The following is a 14,753-nucleotide window of genomic DNA, read 5'->3' as shown; positions in this document are numbered from 1 at the left end:
GATCTTGCCAGACTAATTTAAATGGCAGTGGATGTGATCTACTTAGATTTTGCTAAAGCTTTTGATACAGTTCCACACAGAAGGTTACGGGTTAAATTGAGGAATACTGCCTTGAAACTTAATATTTCTGTATGAATATAGAACTGACTAAGGGATGGATTACAAAGAGTGGTGGTAAAAGGAGAATTTTCTAATTGGACCAGTGTGGTAAGAACAGTACTGCAGGGGTCTGACCTTGGCCCTTTGCTTTTTAACTAGTTTATTTATGCGTGGAGGTGGGCATAGAAAGTTCTGTCTCTGTTTTTGTTGATGATAAAAAATTGTGCAAAACTATAAATGCCATGCATAATACTGCCAAGCAAAGTGCAAGGTTATGCACTTTGGTAGAAATAACATAACTGCAAGTTAAACACTAAGGGGCCCATTTACTTACTCACGAACGGGCCGAATGCGTCCGATTGCGTTTTTTTCGTAATGATCGGTATTTTGCGATTTTTTCGGAAAATTATCGCGACTTTTTCGTTACCAATACGATTTTTGCGGAAAAACGCGAGTTTTTCGTAGCCATTCCGAAAGTTGCGATTTTTTCGTAGCGTTAAAACTTGCGCAAAAAGTTGCGATTTTTTCGTAGTGTTAAAACTACGCTACGAAAAATGCGCAACTTTTCGCGCAAGTTTTAACGCTACGAAAAAATCGCAACTTTCGGAATGGCTACGAAAAACTCGCGTTTTTTCGCACAAATCGTATTGGTAACGAAAAAGTCGCGATCATTTCCGAAAAGTCGTAAAGGCGCCGAAAAAAACGCAAAAAATACGAAAAAGTCGCAAAATGTTCGTTTTCCAATCGGAATTTTTCCAATTCGGATTCGAATTCGTGGGTTAGTAAATCAGCCCCTAAATGGCAGTGTGTTAGGGGGATCCTTAATTGAGAAGGATCTTGGGATTTTTGTGGATAACAAGCAGTTTAAACCTATGCAGCATTATTTTGTGGCTTCTAAAGCAAAAAGGGCATTAACTATTAACTATAAGTTTTTGGTGAGGCCTGACCTTGAGTACGCAGCACAGTTTTGGGCTTCAGTCCTTTAATAAGGATATTAATGAGCTGGAGAGAGTGCAGAGACTGCAACTAGACTGGGGATGGAAGATTGAAACGATGAGGTTAAGGCTGAGGATGTTTTTTTTTCTGGAAAAAAAGGCACTTGCGAGGGGGCATGATTACACATAAAAGTACATTAGAGGGGATTATAGGCAGATGGGGGTGTTCTTTTTCCCCATAAAAACGATCAATACACCAGAGGCCCCCCCTTTAGATTAGGGGAAGAGAGCTTCCATTTGAAGCAGCGTAGGGGGGTTTTCATGGTGAGGGCAGTGAGGTTGGGGAATGTCCTTCCTAGAGATGTTGTGATAGCAGATTCTGTTAATGCCTTTAAGAAGAGGGGCGTAGAAAAACATTGATTCTGTAAATATTGGAAACTTTTTTTTTTTTTAAAGGGTTTAATTTTATTACTACAGATTCACTGGTTTCAAAATGCTTAATTTTCACTTGCCCTATAATTGAGGGATTCAGCAGCTTTCTCTTAAAGTGATACTGACACGAAAAAACTACTTTTCAAAATATGAATATACATAAAAAGTTGCCTATAGGTCATGTTGACGGTTTTTCGCTGACAGGGCTGGTTTTGTAAGTAATTGTTACTTGAAGTTCATGAACCTGACTGTTTTGCCAACCTGACTGTCCCTTCTCAGCCTGTCAGTTATAGCTGCCGATGCTAACAGACAAATATGGCCGCCCCCTCATAGAGGAACATGGGGGATCAGACAGGTAATGTAAAAGCATTGGGCAAATACTTTTATGGCAAAATTATAAATAACATGCAAAGACAGTGTTGTGAAAGATGTAAAAAAAAGATTTAATTTCTGGTGTCAGTATCTCTTTAAGATGCATATTATATTATAATTTTAGTTATTAATGGAAAAAGATGCTGTCTGTTCCACATCACTCCTAATTAATAAAACACAATATTTCTGTAGTGCTATTTAATTTGGAAACTGTGTCTCCTACAGTCTCCTATAGGCATTTAAAATCACAGTTATAGGTGTAATCATCCAGATAGGTAACTTTTTGTGCCTTTATATATATACACACACACACACACACACACACACACACACACACACACACACACACACACACACACACACACATACACACATACACACATATACACACATATATATATATATATATATATATATATATATATACAGAAAAACAAAATAACCCGGCACTCACAGGCTATTTAACACCAAAGGCTTCAAACGGTTAGTTGAAAAGTGAGGTTCTTTATTAGTCCGACGTTTCAGTTCCTACAGGAACTTTCTTCAGGGACAGCAATGTTGTACTACATAGAGAACGCCTTTTAAAACCCAAAAGGGCGCCAAAGCTAGTTGCTAAGACATATACACAGACAGCACAAGGGTAATAACATAAGAATACCCAAGGGTGTGAGCTAGAAGAATAGGTAGAGGGAGTGAGGAGAGAGAGTATTCTGTTTCACATGTATTATCAAACTGCACCGATCCGGTGCTCATATTCGTGCAGACAGCCCAGCGCTATGAAGCGCTTACAGCAGTCCGCATAACATATTCAAGAGAGAACTGCCCGTGCCACCCTCCCAGCCCCTTTGTATGGGGTACACACCTGTCGACCGACCCAGTTTCTGCCGAACCCGTCCGTGTCCCGATATGGGCCTCTCTGCATAGTTACCGCTACTTTCGGCTAGTAAGCGGGTGGTTGCTAGGCAACCCGTCCACATTAAGTGGACTCGGCGTTCCGTGTGCATAGGCAGTGCCGTGCGAGTTAGAGCTTCAAATGGCCACATACTTAGCTTAGCCCAGGGTGGCTTTCAGAACCACAGGTCCTTATATTAAGGATCAGTGGTCTGTGCCAATCCTATTTCCAGCTACGTGGCACTGACGAGGCATTCCCCCAGGGGGGGTTAAAGTTCAACCACACTATTCACTCAAGGGTTGGAATGTGTTATAGGAAGTTTAGCACTGTGCAGGACCACTTATTATAAGCAGAGGCATTATTAACGGACCCGGGTACGGAGAGATGTCCCCACGCGGGGCACCATCGATAGTGGGTATCAGGACCAATAGTCCAGAGGGCACGCCTGCTGCCCCTCGGTGTGTGTCATCTGGGAGATATTTGTGGCAGAGAGTTAGCAAACTTAAAGTATGTGTATAAAACAGAGGCGTTCAGAGAATGCCCAGCTAAAAGGATAGACATAATGTATCAAGCCATGTTGCAACTTTCAGGAGAATGTAACCCTAGACAATGAAACACATATATATATATATATATATATATATATATATATATATATATATATACACACACACACATAGGTTTGGGAAACCCATTATCCAGAAAGTTCCAGATTACAAAGAGGCCATCTCCCATAGACTCCATTATAGGCAAATAATTCACATTTTTAAAAATGATTTCCTTTTTCTCTGTAATAATAAGAGTACCTTGTACTTGATCCCAACTAAGATATAATTAATCCTTATTGGAGGCAAGCCTATTTTGTTTATTCAATATTTAAATTATTTTTAGCAGACTTAAATTGTTGTGATCCAAATTACGGGAAGATCCCTTCTCCAGAAAACCCCAGGTCCCGAGCATTCTGGATGACAGGTCCAATACGTGTGTGTGTATAAATATATATTTATATTGGGCTTTGTCAGGCTAGCATGAAATCAAGCCTTGTATGAGATGCTGTTTATATACCTATCCTATTATTCTGTTGTATTACAGCCTGCATTTGTATTCCAGTCAGAGTCTTACAAGAAAAAAAACTAATAACCATGACAGTTACTTTAAACACCCAGCCACAACTCAATTTTAAATAAATTCTTTGAAAAAGAAAGTCTGACAGCCATTTTATTTTGAACTTGGGACATTTGATATATGGTGATTATCCGCAGAAGTATAAAGAATTATCCCTTTATACTGACAGAACCTTTTATGTGTTTAAAATATGTTTATTGTATTGTGTCTCTCAAGCTTGTCTTGGCCTTGTTACATCATTCAGACAGGCCATAACACAACATTACTGTTTTCCTGTACAAGACACAAGCATATAATGACACGATTAACAGTATTTGTCTATATTTTCCCCAACAGGATTTTGAGAGATCGCTCTTTTGCGAGAATAAGTGATGCTGATTGGGGTGAGTTGCATTAATACCTTGGCAAATATTTTTTTTTTACTGCATGTTTTTGTTTTTTTCCTTAACCCCCGGTCATCACCGTGTGACTGTGGCTATAAATGCAAAATATTGAAACATTTCCCACTTAGCCCTTTAACATTTGCAATGTACAATTTCGGTTAGTAATACATGTGTATTTGAGTGCATTAATTCCTATGGCCACCACTGACTTATTGCCCTGATTTAATGTAAGCCTCTTGCAACTGCTAATTTGTACCGCCGTACAGGAAGTTCTATACACATCACACTGTTACAAGAACCCTTCAGTCATTAAGAGTTTAATGTTCTCTGCACTGAGCACAACACAGCCAGTCGAAATGTGCACTACTATTTAATTAGATGCATTATCACTTTTATAATAATGGTTGACAAAATATTCTGCAGCACAAAGTGACCTTTTCTTAGTGCCTATTAACTGTTTATTTAGACTGATATCACTTGCTTAAAAAGGCCTGCTAGTACTTATTAATGCATCTAGTGATTCTTTGGCTGTCTGGCTATTTAGAACTACAACTTCCAGAATGCCTTGGCCAGTGTTAAATTGTCAAAAATCTTAATTCAGCAACAACTGGCACTGCAAAGGTTTATTTGCCAATGAGTGCCGACTGGAAGTCTTGATTGTTATTTGTTTATATGCTAATATCACTTGGGGCGGATTTATTGTGGATTAAACTGGAGTATTTATTCTTTAGCTCTTTATCAACATCAGAAGTTTTAGGGCTCTGGTACACGGGGAGATTAGTCGCCCGCGGCAAAACTCCCTGCTCGCGGGCGACTAATCTCCCCGAGTTGCCTTCCCCCTGCCATCCCACCGGCGAACATGTAAGTCGCCGGCGGGATGGCAGACGCGGCGGGGCGATTTTGGGAAATCGCCGAAAAAGCCTCGCGAGTCTTTTTCGGCGATTTGCGCGAAATAGCGCCGCCGCGTCTGCCATCCCGCCGGCGACTTACATGTTCGCCGGTGGGATGGCAGGGGGAAGGCAACTCGGGGAGATTAGTCGCCCGCGAGCAGGGAGTTTTGCCGCGGGCGACTAATCTCCCCGTGTACCAGAGCCCTTAATGAATGGACATATGCATATCAGTTTGTCTGAATGATAGTTGATAAATCAACCCCTTATTTTAACCCTTCGCATTTTTGCCCATTGTATCAAGAAAATGGTTAAACCACAGTTTTTCACTCTTGCAGATATCATACATAGAGTTCACCTAAAAGGTGCATTCCTAATTACTAGAGCAGCATGGAATCACATGAAGAATCAGAAATTTGGAAGGTATGTTTTTTGAATAAGAGCTCAGTATTTATTGATTCTTTTATTTTTATATTGCATTATTATTTCTTGATGTTGCATTAAAGGAGAAGGAAAGGCATAATCACTGATTACCATCCTGTCCCCCCCCAGTGGTTATAATTGCTAACTTCAGACCTTGGGCTAAAGCCAGGGTCGGACTGGGGGGGTGCCGGGCGCATCCCCCGCACCCCTAGCCCCCCACTCGCTGGGCACCTTGCTCAGCCTCACTAGCCCCACCCCCCCACCCAACATCCTCCCCTGAGCATGCATAAGTTTAAAGTGTCAGAGGAGGAACGGTCAGGCAGGGGGAGCAAGGGTCGGGTTCGGCCCACCTGGGGCCCACTGGGTTTTTCCAGGTTTCCCGGCGGCCCAGTCCGACCCTGGCTGTAGCTCCACTTCACTAAAAATGTGGTTACTGTATAGTGAGTCCGCTACGTTTCCAATGAAAAGGAGCATTGGCCTGATTTCTGAAGTTAGTGATTGTAATCTCCAACCCAGTTATTATGGCTTTTCTTTGTTTAATAATTGTGTACTCTATTATACCTATTGATCTTTGAGCCATAAAATATAGTCTAAATGTATAATAAAATTTGCCAATATGTGTTCTTGTTTACAATTTTCTTGTACAATATAATGAAGGTTAAATGGTTACTTAAATACAGTACTTTCAGCTTCCAACAGCCTACCTCTCTTGTGCAATAACCTTAAATTATTTGGGGTGCAATTAAGGAGAGGGTACAGTTTTATGTATGGAAAGTGCAAAATCTTTGTAATAAGAAGACTGGTAATATAAAAGTGCTTGTTTACAACCACAAGTGCAGTGAGCAAAGTGCAGTTTTGAGTGCAATGCCATGTTTTTCACATAATTACATTTTTTTTCTCCAGAATGACAGCTTTGTTGTGGTTTGCAAGGTGGAGTTGTGCCTCGTGCAATTGCAGGCAGTGTCTCAAAATTAACACAACTGCCTTTGTACGTTGGATGCAACTGCACTGAATATAAGTCTAGTTGGTTTAATTTCTGGTGTTCTTGTGCAAGTATCATGTTTAATGAGGCAGGGCGATGAAGGAAGCCTGGAGTCACTGCCTGGTCTGGGGGGGTAACACCATGGTTCCCCGCAGCTTTATGCACAACTTACTGCAGTAAAACATGTGCTAATGCAACTGCGCTTGCAGACATACAGTAAATGAGCCCATATAGCTTTATGGCTTAGACTGATTTTGTATTGTATACTATACTATCCATGCTTATCCATGCTTAATTACCAACTGACAAATAGATAGTCCTGTGCTTGATTTACACACATTTTGTACTAGCCATTAAATATATAGCAGCCATTAAAAAAATTTGCTTATTTTTCTGATCATTAACATGATGACCAGTAAATAATAGTAGGCAAGTATTAAACACAAACAGTTCCATAAGGTGTTAGTCAATTGCAGCGGTCCCCAAACTACGGCCCGCCAGAGGAATTTACCCGGCCGCCCGCTGCATCCTCCCACCTGGCAGTGGAGAGAGAGGACTTAGTGGGGAGCGGCACAGGGGAGCTGAGATGAAGGACAGACTGCAGACCTGGTACAGGTAGTGCTGGGGGGGAGGAGGTGGAAGGTAATGTGAACAGTCTGGTTTGATGGCAGTGGCGGGCGGGAAAAGAGGATTTAGGCTAATTCACCGGCACCCCCCCCCCTCGGTGGCGGTGCTGGTGGTGGCGGTGCTGGTGATGGCGGTCCGGCCCCCCAAAAATCTGAGGCCCCTTGGATCAGAAGTTTGAAGATCCCTGGTCAATAGCTTCTGGAATAGGTTGCATATAAGAAAACAACATCTGTCTGGTTTCTCTTCATGCAATGCAAACAAAGTTACATTTCCACTGGCAGTTTAATGCCTCAGGTGGTAGGCTATAAAAATGTCACACCTTGTGGTGTCTCGGGATGACAGAGTTGTCAAACTTGATGACAGGTGGGATGCACTGCTGCAAAAGCACTGAAAAAAAACACCCCACTTGAATGTGGACAGCCCTAATCTAAGAGCACTGGACCAGTAAAAGTTAACAGCTGATGACTATGGTTGCAGGTAGGGTTGCCACATTGTCTTTATAAATAATACTAGCGTTTCTAAATAGTTTTATTTTTCTTCCCTATTAATAACATTGGCATCAAACATCATTTTTACCGGCTAGGCCTGTAAAATACTGGCCAGGTGGCAACTCTAGTTGTATAATTGTGTTTGTGCAATACTGAATGGTTTTATACTTTAATTAGCCCCAAATTAGCCAGTTTGTTTGTTACTACATCTTATTTATGATAGTGATGTCTCAGCTATCTTCTAGAAAGTTAAAGGGTTAATCAGCCTTATTACATGTCTGTTTGTGCATAAAACCATGTGTGTGTGTGTGTTATATTTATACCTCCAAACTGTTTGTCTGAACTGAAGGCAGCTCATTTCCTATTTACAAACCCAACAATTCTACCAATAAGTGTCTAGCACAAACAATCAAATTTACATACATATTTTAATGTACATTTAGAGCACTGCCAATTTGACCGAATTGATAGAAACTTTAATTTAGAATATTGATGGACATTGTTTTAAAAAAATGTGTATTCCATGTTTCTTGGGTGTGCTGATCACTAAGGGCAGTGCTATCCAACTTCTGTGGTACTGAGGGCTGGAACCATTCTGGCCTACAAGGTGGAGGGCAAATAATTGAAGCCATCTTTGAGCACTCACAAGAGCCATGCCCACATTAATGTTGGTGCTCACTGCAAGGATATCACCAGGCAGATATGGCACACTGGCAGCATAGGTCAGGCAGAGTATGGCACACACTGGCAGCATAGGTCAGGCAGAGTATGACACACACAGGCAGCATAGGGCAGACAAAGTATGGCACAAAGGCAGCATAGGGCAGGCAGAGTTTGGCACTCACAGGCAGTGTAGGGCAGGCAGAGTATGGCACTCACTGGCAGGGTAGGACATGTTCAGCTGGAAGTTGTGTGGTCAGAAAATGCTAGGAATCACCCTGTGTTGTAGTGTTTTGCTAGTCTGGAAGGTTCATTTTCAGGTGTTCTAGCTCTGCAGCCATGCTCCTAGGATCTGCTGCATTTCTGTAAATAGAAGGAGGGGTAAATTAAGTCTGGAGTTTACATAAATTGCTTTTGTGTAATAGAAAAACAACAGCGCACTGCATATTTGTTATGCTTCCTATATCATTCCTATAAAACCTCCTCATGGCAGGTTCACTTTAAATGCTAATAATTCTGTATCTTTGTGAGCCAGTTTTTCTATGGCAACCATTCCAAAAGCAATCTCTGATGCATTTGTAGAGTAGAATGGAGAACTTTCCTGTGTATTTCTGATCCATAACAGCCTTGGGCTTTGGTGCCATTTTCAGTAAAGAATTCCGCTGCTACCTGTCATTGTATAAGGAGAACTTGACGCTTTGTAAGATGCCACCCTTTTGAGGCATTTTCAAAATATGGGGATTTTTAATGTTTGAAGTGGCTGCTGGAATCATAAGAGACCATATATTAATGTAATCTTTTAATGTCTTTTATTAAACAATCCTTTCAACCTCAGGTACAGGTATGGGACCTGTTATCCAGAATGCTCGGGACCAGGGGTTTTCCGGATAAGGGGTCTTTCCATAATTTAGATCTCCACACCTTAAGTCTACTAAAAATCATATAAATGTTAAATAAACCCAATAGGATTGTTTTGTCTTCAATAAGGATTAATAAAATCTTGGTTGGGATTAAGTACAAGTTACTGTATTATTATTATTATTGTTATTATAGAGAAAAGGGAAATCATTTCTAAAAATAAGAATTATTTGTTTAAAATGTAGTCTATGGGAGATGGCCTTTACATAATTCGGAGCTTTCTGGATAATGGGTTTCCGGATAAGGGCTCCTGTAACTGTATCTCCTATAGGACAATTTAAAAAACTGCTTGTATCCTTATTGTTAACATTGATTCAAATATTTGTTAATAAAATTAACCTTTATATGCCACTACAGGTATGGGACCCCTTATCCGGAAACCCATTATCCAGAGTATGGAAAGGCCATCTCCCATAGACTCCATTTTAATCAATAATTCACATTTTTAAAAATGGTCTCCTTTTTCTCTGTAATTATAAAACGATACCTTGTACTTGATCACAACTAGGATATAGTTAATCCTTATTGGAGCCAAAACAATCCTATTGGGTTTAATTACTGTTTATATCATTTTTTTAAGCAGCCTTAAGGTAGGGGATCTGAATTACGGAAAGACCCCGGAATCTGGAAAAACCCCAGGTCCCGAGCATTCTGGATGACAGGTCCCATATCTGTAAAATATAATCATTTTTAAATCCTGGCAATAAAATAATTATTTTTTTTTCTATAAATGGCTCTGTACTAGGCTTTCCTCTCACATTGTACCTCAGTATGTTATTTGTGTCTGTAAAAACAAGGAATCTTCTCAGAATATCTAAGAAAAGATGTTGGTTCCTAATAGTAGCTGTGATGGTATCAAATGTTTAAGTAACTAATAACGTCTCAGCCAGGGCCAGGGAACAGAAAAAGACAGACACTGCAAATAACATTAAAACAATTGATAATGTTCAAATGTCCAATAAAACGTATATTGGAAGGTGACTTAGACTTACATTTGCTTTTATTGAAAAACAGTTTTTGGGTAGAGATACCCTTTAAGTTTTATTTACATAAAAGGTACCATTAACAGCCTTTCTGCCCAGCTATTCCGTATCACATATTATTTTGTTTTAATACAAATAAATATAATAACTTGGATGACAACACAACAGCTGTTTTGCCAACTGGGCTCCAAAGTAATATGCGCATAGACTGCAACATCTGTTCAGCTTAAAATATGTATTAAATCTAGTCAGCATGAACTGCACCTAACCGTTCTAATGTGTTCCCTAAAGCAATAGAGATATATTAAGGTGCTTCACATATTAACTAATATATATTTATTTATTTTATGCCAAACTCTTTTCTTAAGCAGTTGTATTAATCGGCAAACATTTTGTTCCATCATTTGCAACTGTTTATGCCTTTTATTTGGTTATTGCAGTACGTTTTGGAGCATTTTCACCTTGAGCGTCAGTTGCAGTAATTGCTTCTCATGGCTCTGATTCTAGTAAATCAGCCAGGTACTAATTTTGTTCATTCAGCAGAACTGTAACTTGCAGCTATAGGAGATCCATCTCAGATATTCACTGTTGATGAGGAGTAGCAGAGATAGAAGTGTGGTTGCCACATAGCATTTATTCTGTGTTTGATTTGCTGTTTGCAAAATACACACGTTAAAGACATAATGCCTCAGCAGAAAAGTCCTTTCTGTATCACCATAAACTGAACTACAGTTACAGGGATGCCACCTCAGCTCTGAAATCTCGTATAAAAGCTCAGGCTGCATGGCTAATACCAGTTACATTTAGATTATACCAGGCCATGCAAACTATGGATGCTATAGGTATCTGGTATTAGGGATGAGTTGGCAAACAACTTCTGGGTTATAATCAGGGACATTTAACAGCAATTCTTTGTTATTACTGTGTTTCCTTGGTTTTTTTTGTGTGCACCTTATTATCCCAGGGGGCTCCCTTTGTACTTAAAGGAAAAGGAAAGGTAAAAACTAAGTAAGCTTTATCAGAAAGTTCTATGTACAGCCATAAGCAGAAAAGCTTCAGGGGTATACATTATCATGTACATATTGCCAAGTCTACTTCACTTGTGATTTATATGCTTTTCTATAAAAATCGTATACTAATTTTGCCAATATAGAAGCATCTTTGACGGACTGGTGTACCGACTTCCATGTAGACTGAACACTTTGTTGTGTTTGGTCTCCATGGTGACTCGCTACGTCACTTCCGTCTTCCTTTTAAGCATGGAACGGCAGGTTGATGTACTTTGATACATGTAAGATGGCCACGCTGTTGCGCTTGAGAAAGGGTGTACAAAGTTTCCCGAAACGTTGCGCTTAAGTGGTATGTTTGACTAATATTCATGTTTACCCTGTTGGATCATCTCTACATGGAATTTTTTAAATGAATGCCAATAAAAGATTCTTTTTTACAAATTCGGAGTGCGACTCGGTTGGAAGATATATATATATATATATATATATATATATATATATATAAATGTTTTTTATTTAACAGGACAAATTTTGAAACTGAAAGAAAAGTCATATTCTACTTCTACTTTCTATTCTTCTAAGACCAATCAAAACAAATCAACTGTCCACTGAGAATTCCTCTGTATTAAGAGCTGCTCATAAAAGCCTAAAAGGAGGCAGGGGACTACTAATTTGCTCTGATTGTGCTCATAATGAGAAGAAGTGGCGTGTTATGACTTACATATTAACTAATTAAGAGGGACTCCACTTTCTGAACAATAATTAAAGAGCCATACACAACACAGAAACCCTAAATATACCTATAGCTGTAATCTTTTCCTTCACAAATATGAATAAATATAATTTTTATATGCTAAAATTCAGCTGCAAAACAGGTCTTCTCTTTCTGAACGATTTGAAATCCTTGCAGGGGAGGAGGGACTAAAACATTGATGTTACAACTTCTCCACAGCTTACACACAGCATGTAGAAACTATATAACCCACAATGCATTGCAGTGTGATGTTCCTTTCCTTATTGACATCAGGTGTGCAGGGAATTGTGGGATTTGGAGGATGGAAGCTGAGGACGCTCAACTACTGTTACATTTTTTTTCAGTTTCAGTAGTCAGCCAGATCAGCAGGAGAACAGGGGGAAAGGCTTAGGTAACTGTTCCATTAATACATTAAAAATCATGAAAAGGCTACATATAATTTCAAGCAACTTTGCAATATACATCAATTAAAAATATTTTCTTTTCAAAAAGCTTAAGTTGTGTTTTGGTGACGTTCCCCCTTAAAATAGGCAAAACATATCAGCACAAGCCCTATTCATAGGACACAACCATAAACATACACAAACACATGAACATAAATTTGTGCAACAAGCCCAAACTGATAATGGGGGTTTCCACTTTTATTTATGTACATTGTTTAAAGTAAAAGTAACACTAAAATTTTCTAAGTAACAAATCTATTCTACCCTGCTCCAATAATTGCCCTATCCTTCCCAGCGTTTATTATTTTTAATGCTTTATTAGAAAATACCTTGTAAAAACGCTGCATCCGGTTACTTCAAATACAGCGATACATCCACAAGATGCAGAATCCACTATGCGATGATCAACATCTCCTCCTAGCCGACTCCTTTCTATACAGAAGGAAGACTAGGATCGATCAATCGATTGTCGCATAGTGGATTCTGCGTCTTCTGGATCGCCGTATTTAAAATGACCGGATGCAATGTTTTACAAGGTATTTTCTAATAAAGCATTTAAAATAATAAAAGCTGGGAAGGTTAGGGCAATTATTGGAGCAGGGTAGAATAGATTTGTTACTTAGAAAATTTTAGTATTACTTTTCCTTTAAGAAGTACTAAGGAAAGCAACTTAGTTTTCTATTCAGTCGTGTGATAGTACACCCCAGTGCAAGTTTAGACTTATTCAACATATTTCAATATACAGATATTTGATCTTCATTTTATCAATATTGAAAAATAAAGTTGCTATAACAAATCTCATGCACCATTTACATTTTATTGTCTTTTGTGTCATTTAACCAGACATAAATGTATATTTCACGAGGAAAACATTAAGTGCCACCTAGATTTATCACTGGCTTCTAAAATTCCAATCATGTGCACCAGAACAGATTATTAAAACATCATAAAGAAGGATCCAGGAGGACCCTAGTTTATATAAACCTTTGGCTTGGTTTGGTCTTTGTTGATGACGTATGTAGTATTACCATGCCTAGATTGAAAGCCAGTTCTTAGAAATGTCTACTTGAGGTTGCCTTTGCCAAAGAAGAGAATCAGGTTATTAGTGCCAATGTACTTATTGTTCTTTTTTTAACACTTTTTCATGTTAATTGTTGAATAAAGGATTCCAGAGTCACTTGTTCCTTGTTATTTTTTGTTTCATCATCTTTATCTTTATATACTGAAGATCAAATATAAATATGTCCATAAAAATAAATAAACCTGAGAATCAATGGTCCTATAAGAGTGTATTGATTATAGACCCCTTACATGCTTAAATATTTGTCAATATTAAAATGGTATATTACTGAGACACTTAAAATTACCTTCACATTTTGCAAATCCTAGCAAAAAAAATGAAAACAAAAAAATATATATTTTATTGTATTTTACATTACTGTTAACTCTGTTTTTTTTATTTTTATCAAGAATAATAATGACCTCATCAGCTGCTGGCATCTATGGAAATTTCGGGCAAGCAAACTACAGTGCGGCAAAACTTGGCCTTGTGGGGCTTTCTAACACCTTGGCCATAGAAGGGACAAAGTACAACATCCATTCCAATTGTATTGCTCCTACTGCAGGCTCGAGACTGACACAGACGGTTATGCCACAAGGTAGAGTAAATATTTTAAGAAAGTTTTTTGAAGGATTTTGGTTTTCTTGTTTAATTGAGTTTATGTATGTATAAGCTTTCTATAGATGAAAGGAACCAGCAGAAACAGAATAAATACAATTATTTCCTGAAGAGGAAAGGAAAGTGGTCTGATCCTATGAGAAAATGAACTCGGAGATAGAAAGCAATGCCTGCACACTGTATATTAAGGAGAAAGCCCTCAGCAGAGATTATGTTCTGGAGAGAAGTGCAGGAATAGCCAAACAGTGTAACTAGTTGTAAGTGCGTAAAGGGTTGTTGAACAAGATTACAGGGATTTTTTTTTTTAATCTTGTAATGTGATTGGAAGCAAGCAGATTTATTTTCATAAAGGCGGGGAGAGACAGAACTTCTTGATATGTAACCTTGCAGCAGCATTTCATAATTATTGAACATGGCTGGTAACAGCAATCCGTACAGGAAACAAGGAGTCGTAATTGACAGTTTCTTAGTAAGAGATTAACGTTATATTTTAGCAGTGATACTGAAGGAAAAATTTGCAGAAATGTTTTAAGAAAGGTGCTTTTGACTACCATTAATGAGTACAGGAAAAGTTTATTCTTAATTTACTTGTGATATATTACAGGATAGGAGCAATTTTTTACTAAATGATTGCAATGTGCCAGAAATCAATGCAAATCAGC

General features: G+C 38.7%; 1 protein-coding gene across 2 annotated transcripts in view; it reads left to right on the top strand.

The window, feature by feature from the left end:
- hsd17b4 (hydroxysteroid (17-beta) dehydrogenase 4) overlaps positions 1-14,753 on the top strand; it is a 130,049-nt gene that overhangs the window by 38,022 nt on the left and 77,274 nt on the right. For both annotated transcript variants that reach the window (XM_012963829.3, NM_001032319.1), the window contains exons 6-8: positions 4,192-4,238; positions 5,464-5,548; positions 13,884-14,071. In XM_012963829.3, the coding sequence (XP_012819283.1) occupies positions 4,192-4,238; positions 5,464-5,548; positions 13,884-14,071 (320 nt within the window). The remainder of the gene's footprint in view (positions 1-4,191; positions 4,239-5,463; positions 5,549-13,883; positions 14,072-14,753) is intronic.

This window comes from Xenopus tropicalis, chromosome 1 (genome assembly GCF_000004195.4).
Source record: "Xenopus tropicalis strain Nigerian chromosome 1, UCB_Xtro_10.0, whole genome shotgun sequence".
NCBI lineage: Eukaryota > Metazoa > Chordata > Amphibia > Anura > Pipidae > Xenopus > Xenopus tropicalis.
Note: the sequence above shows the minus strand (reverse complement) of the source record. Positions and strands in the feature narration are given on the sequence as shown.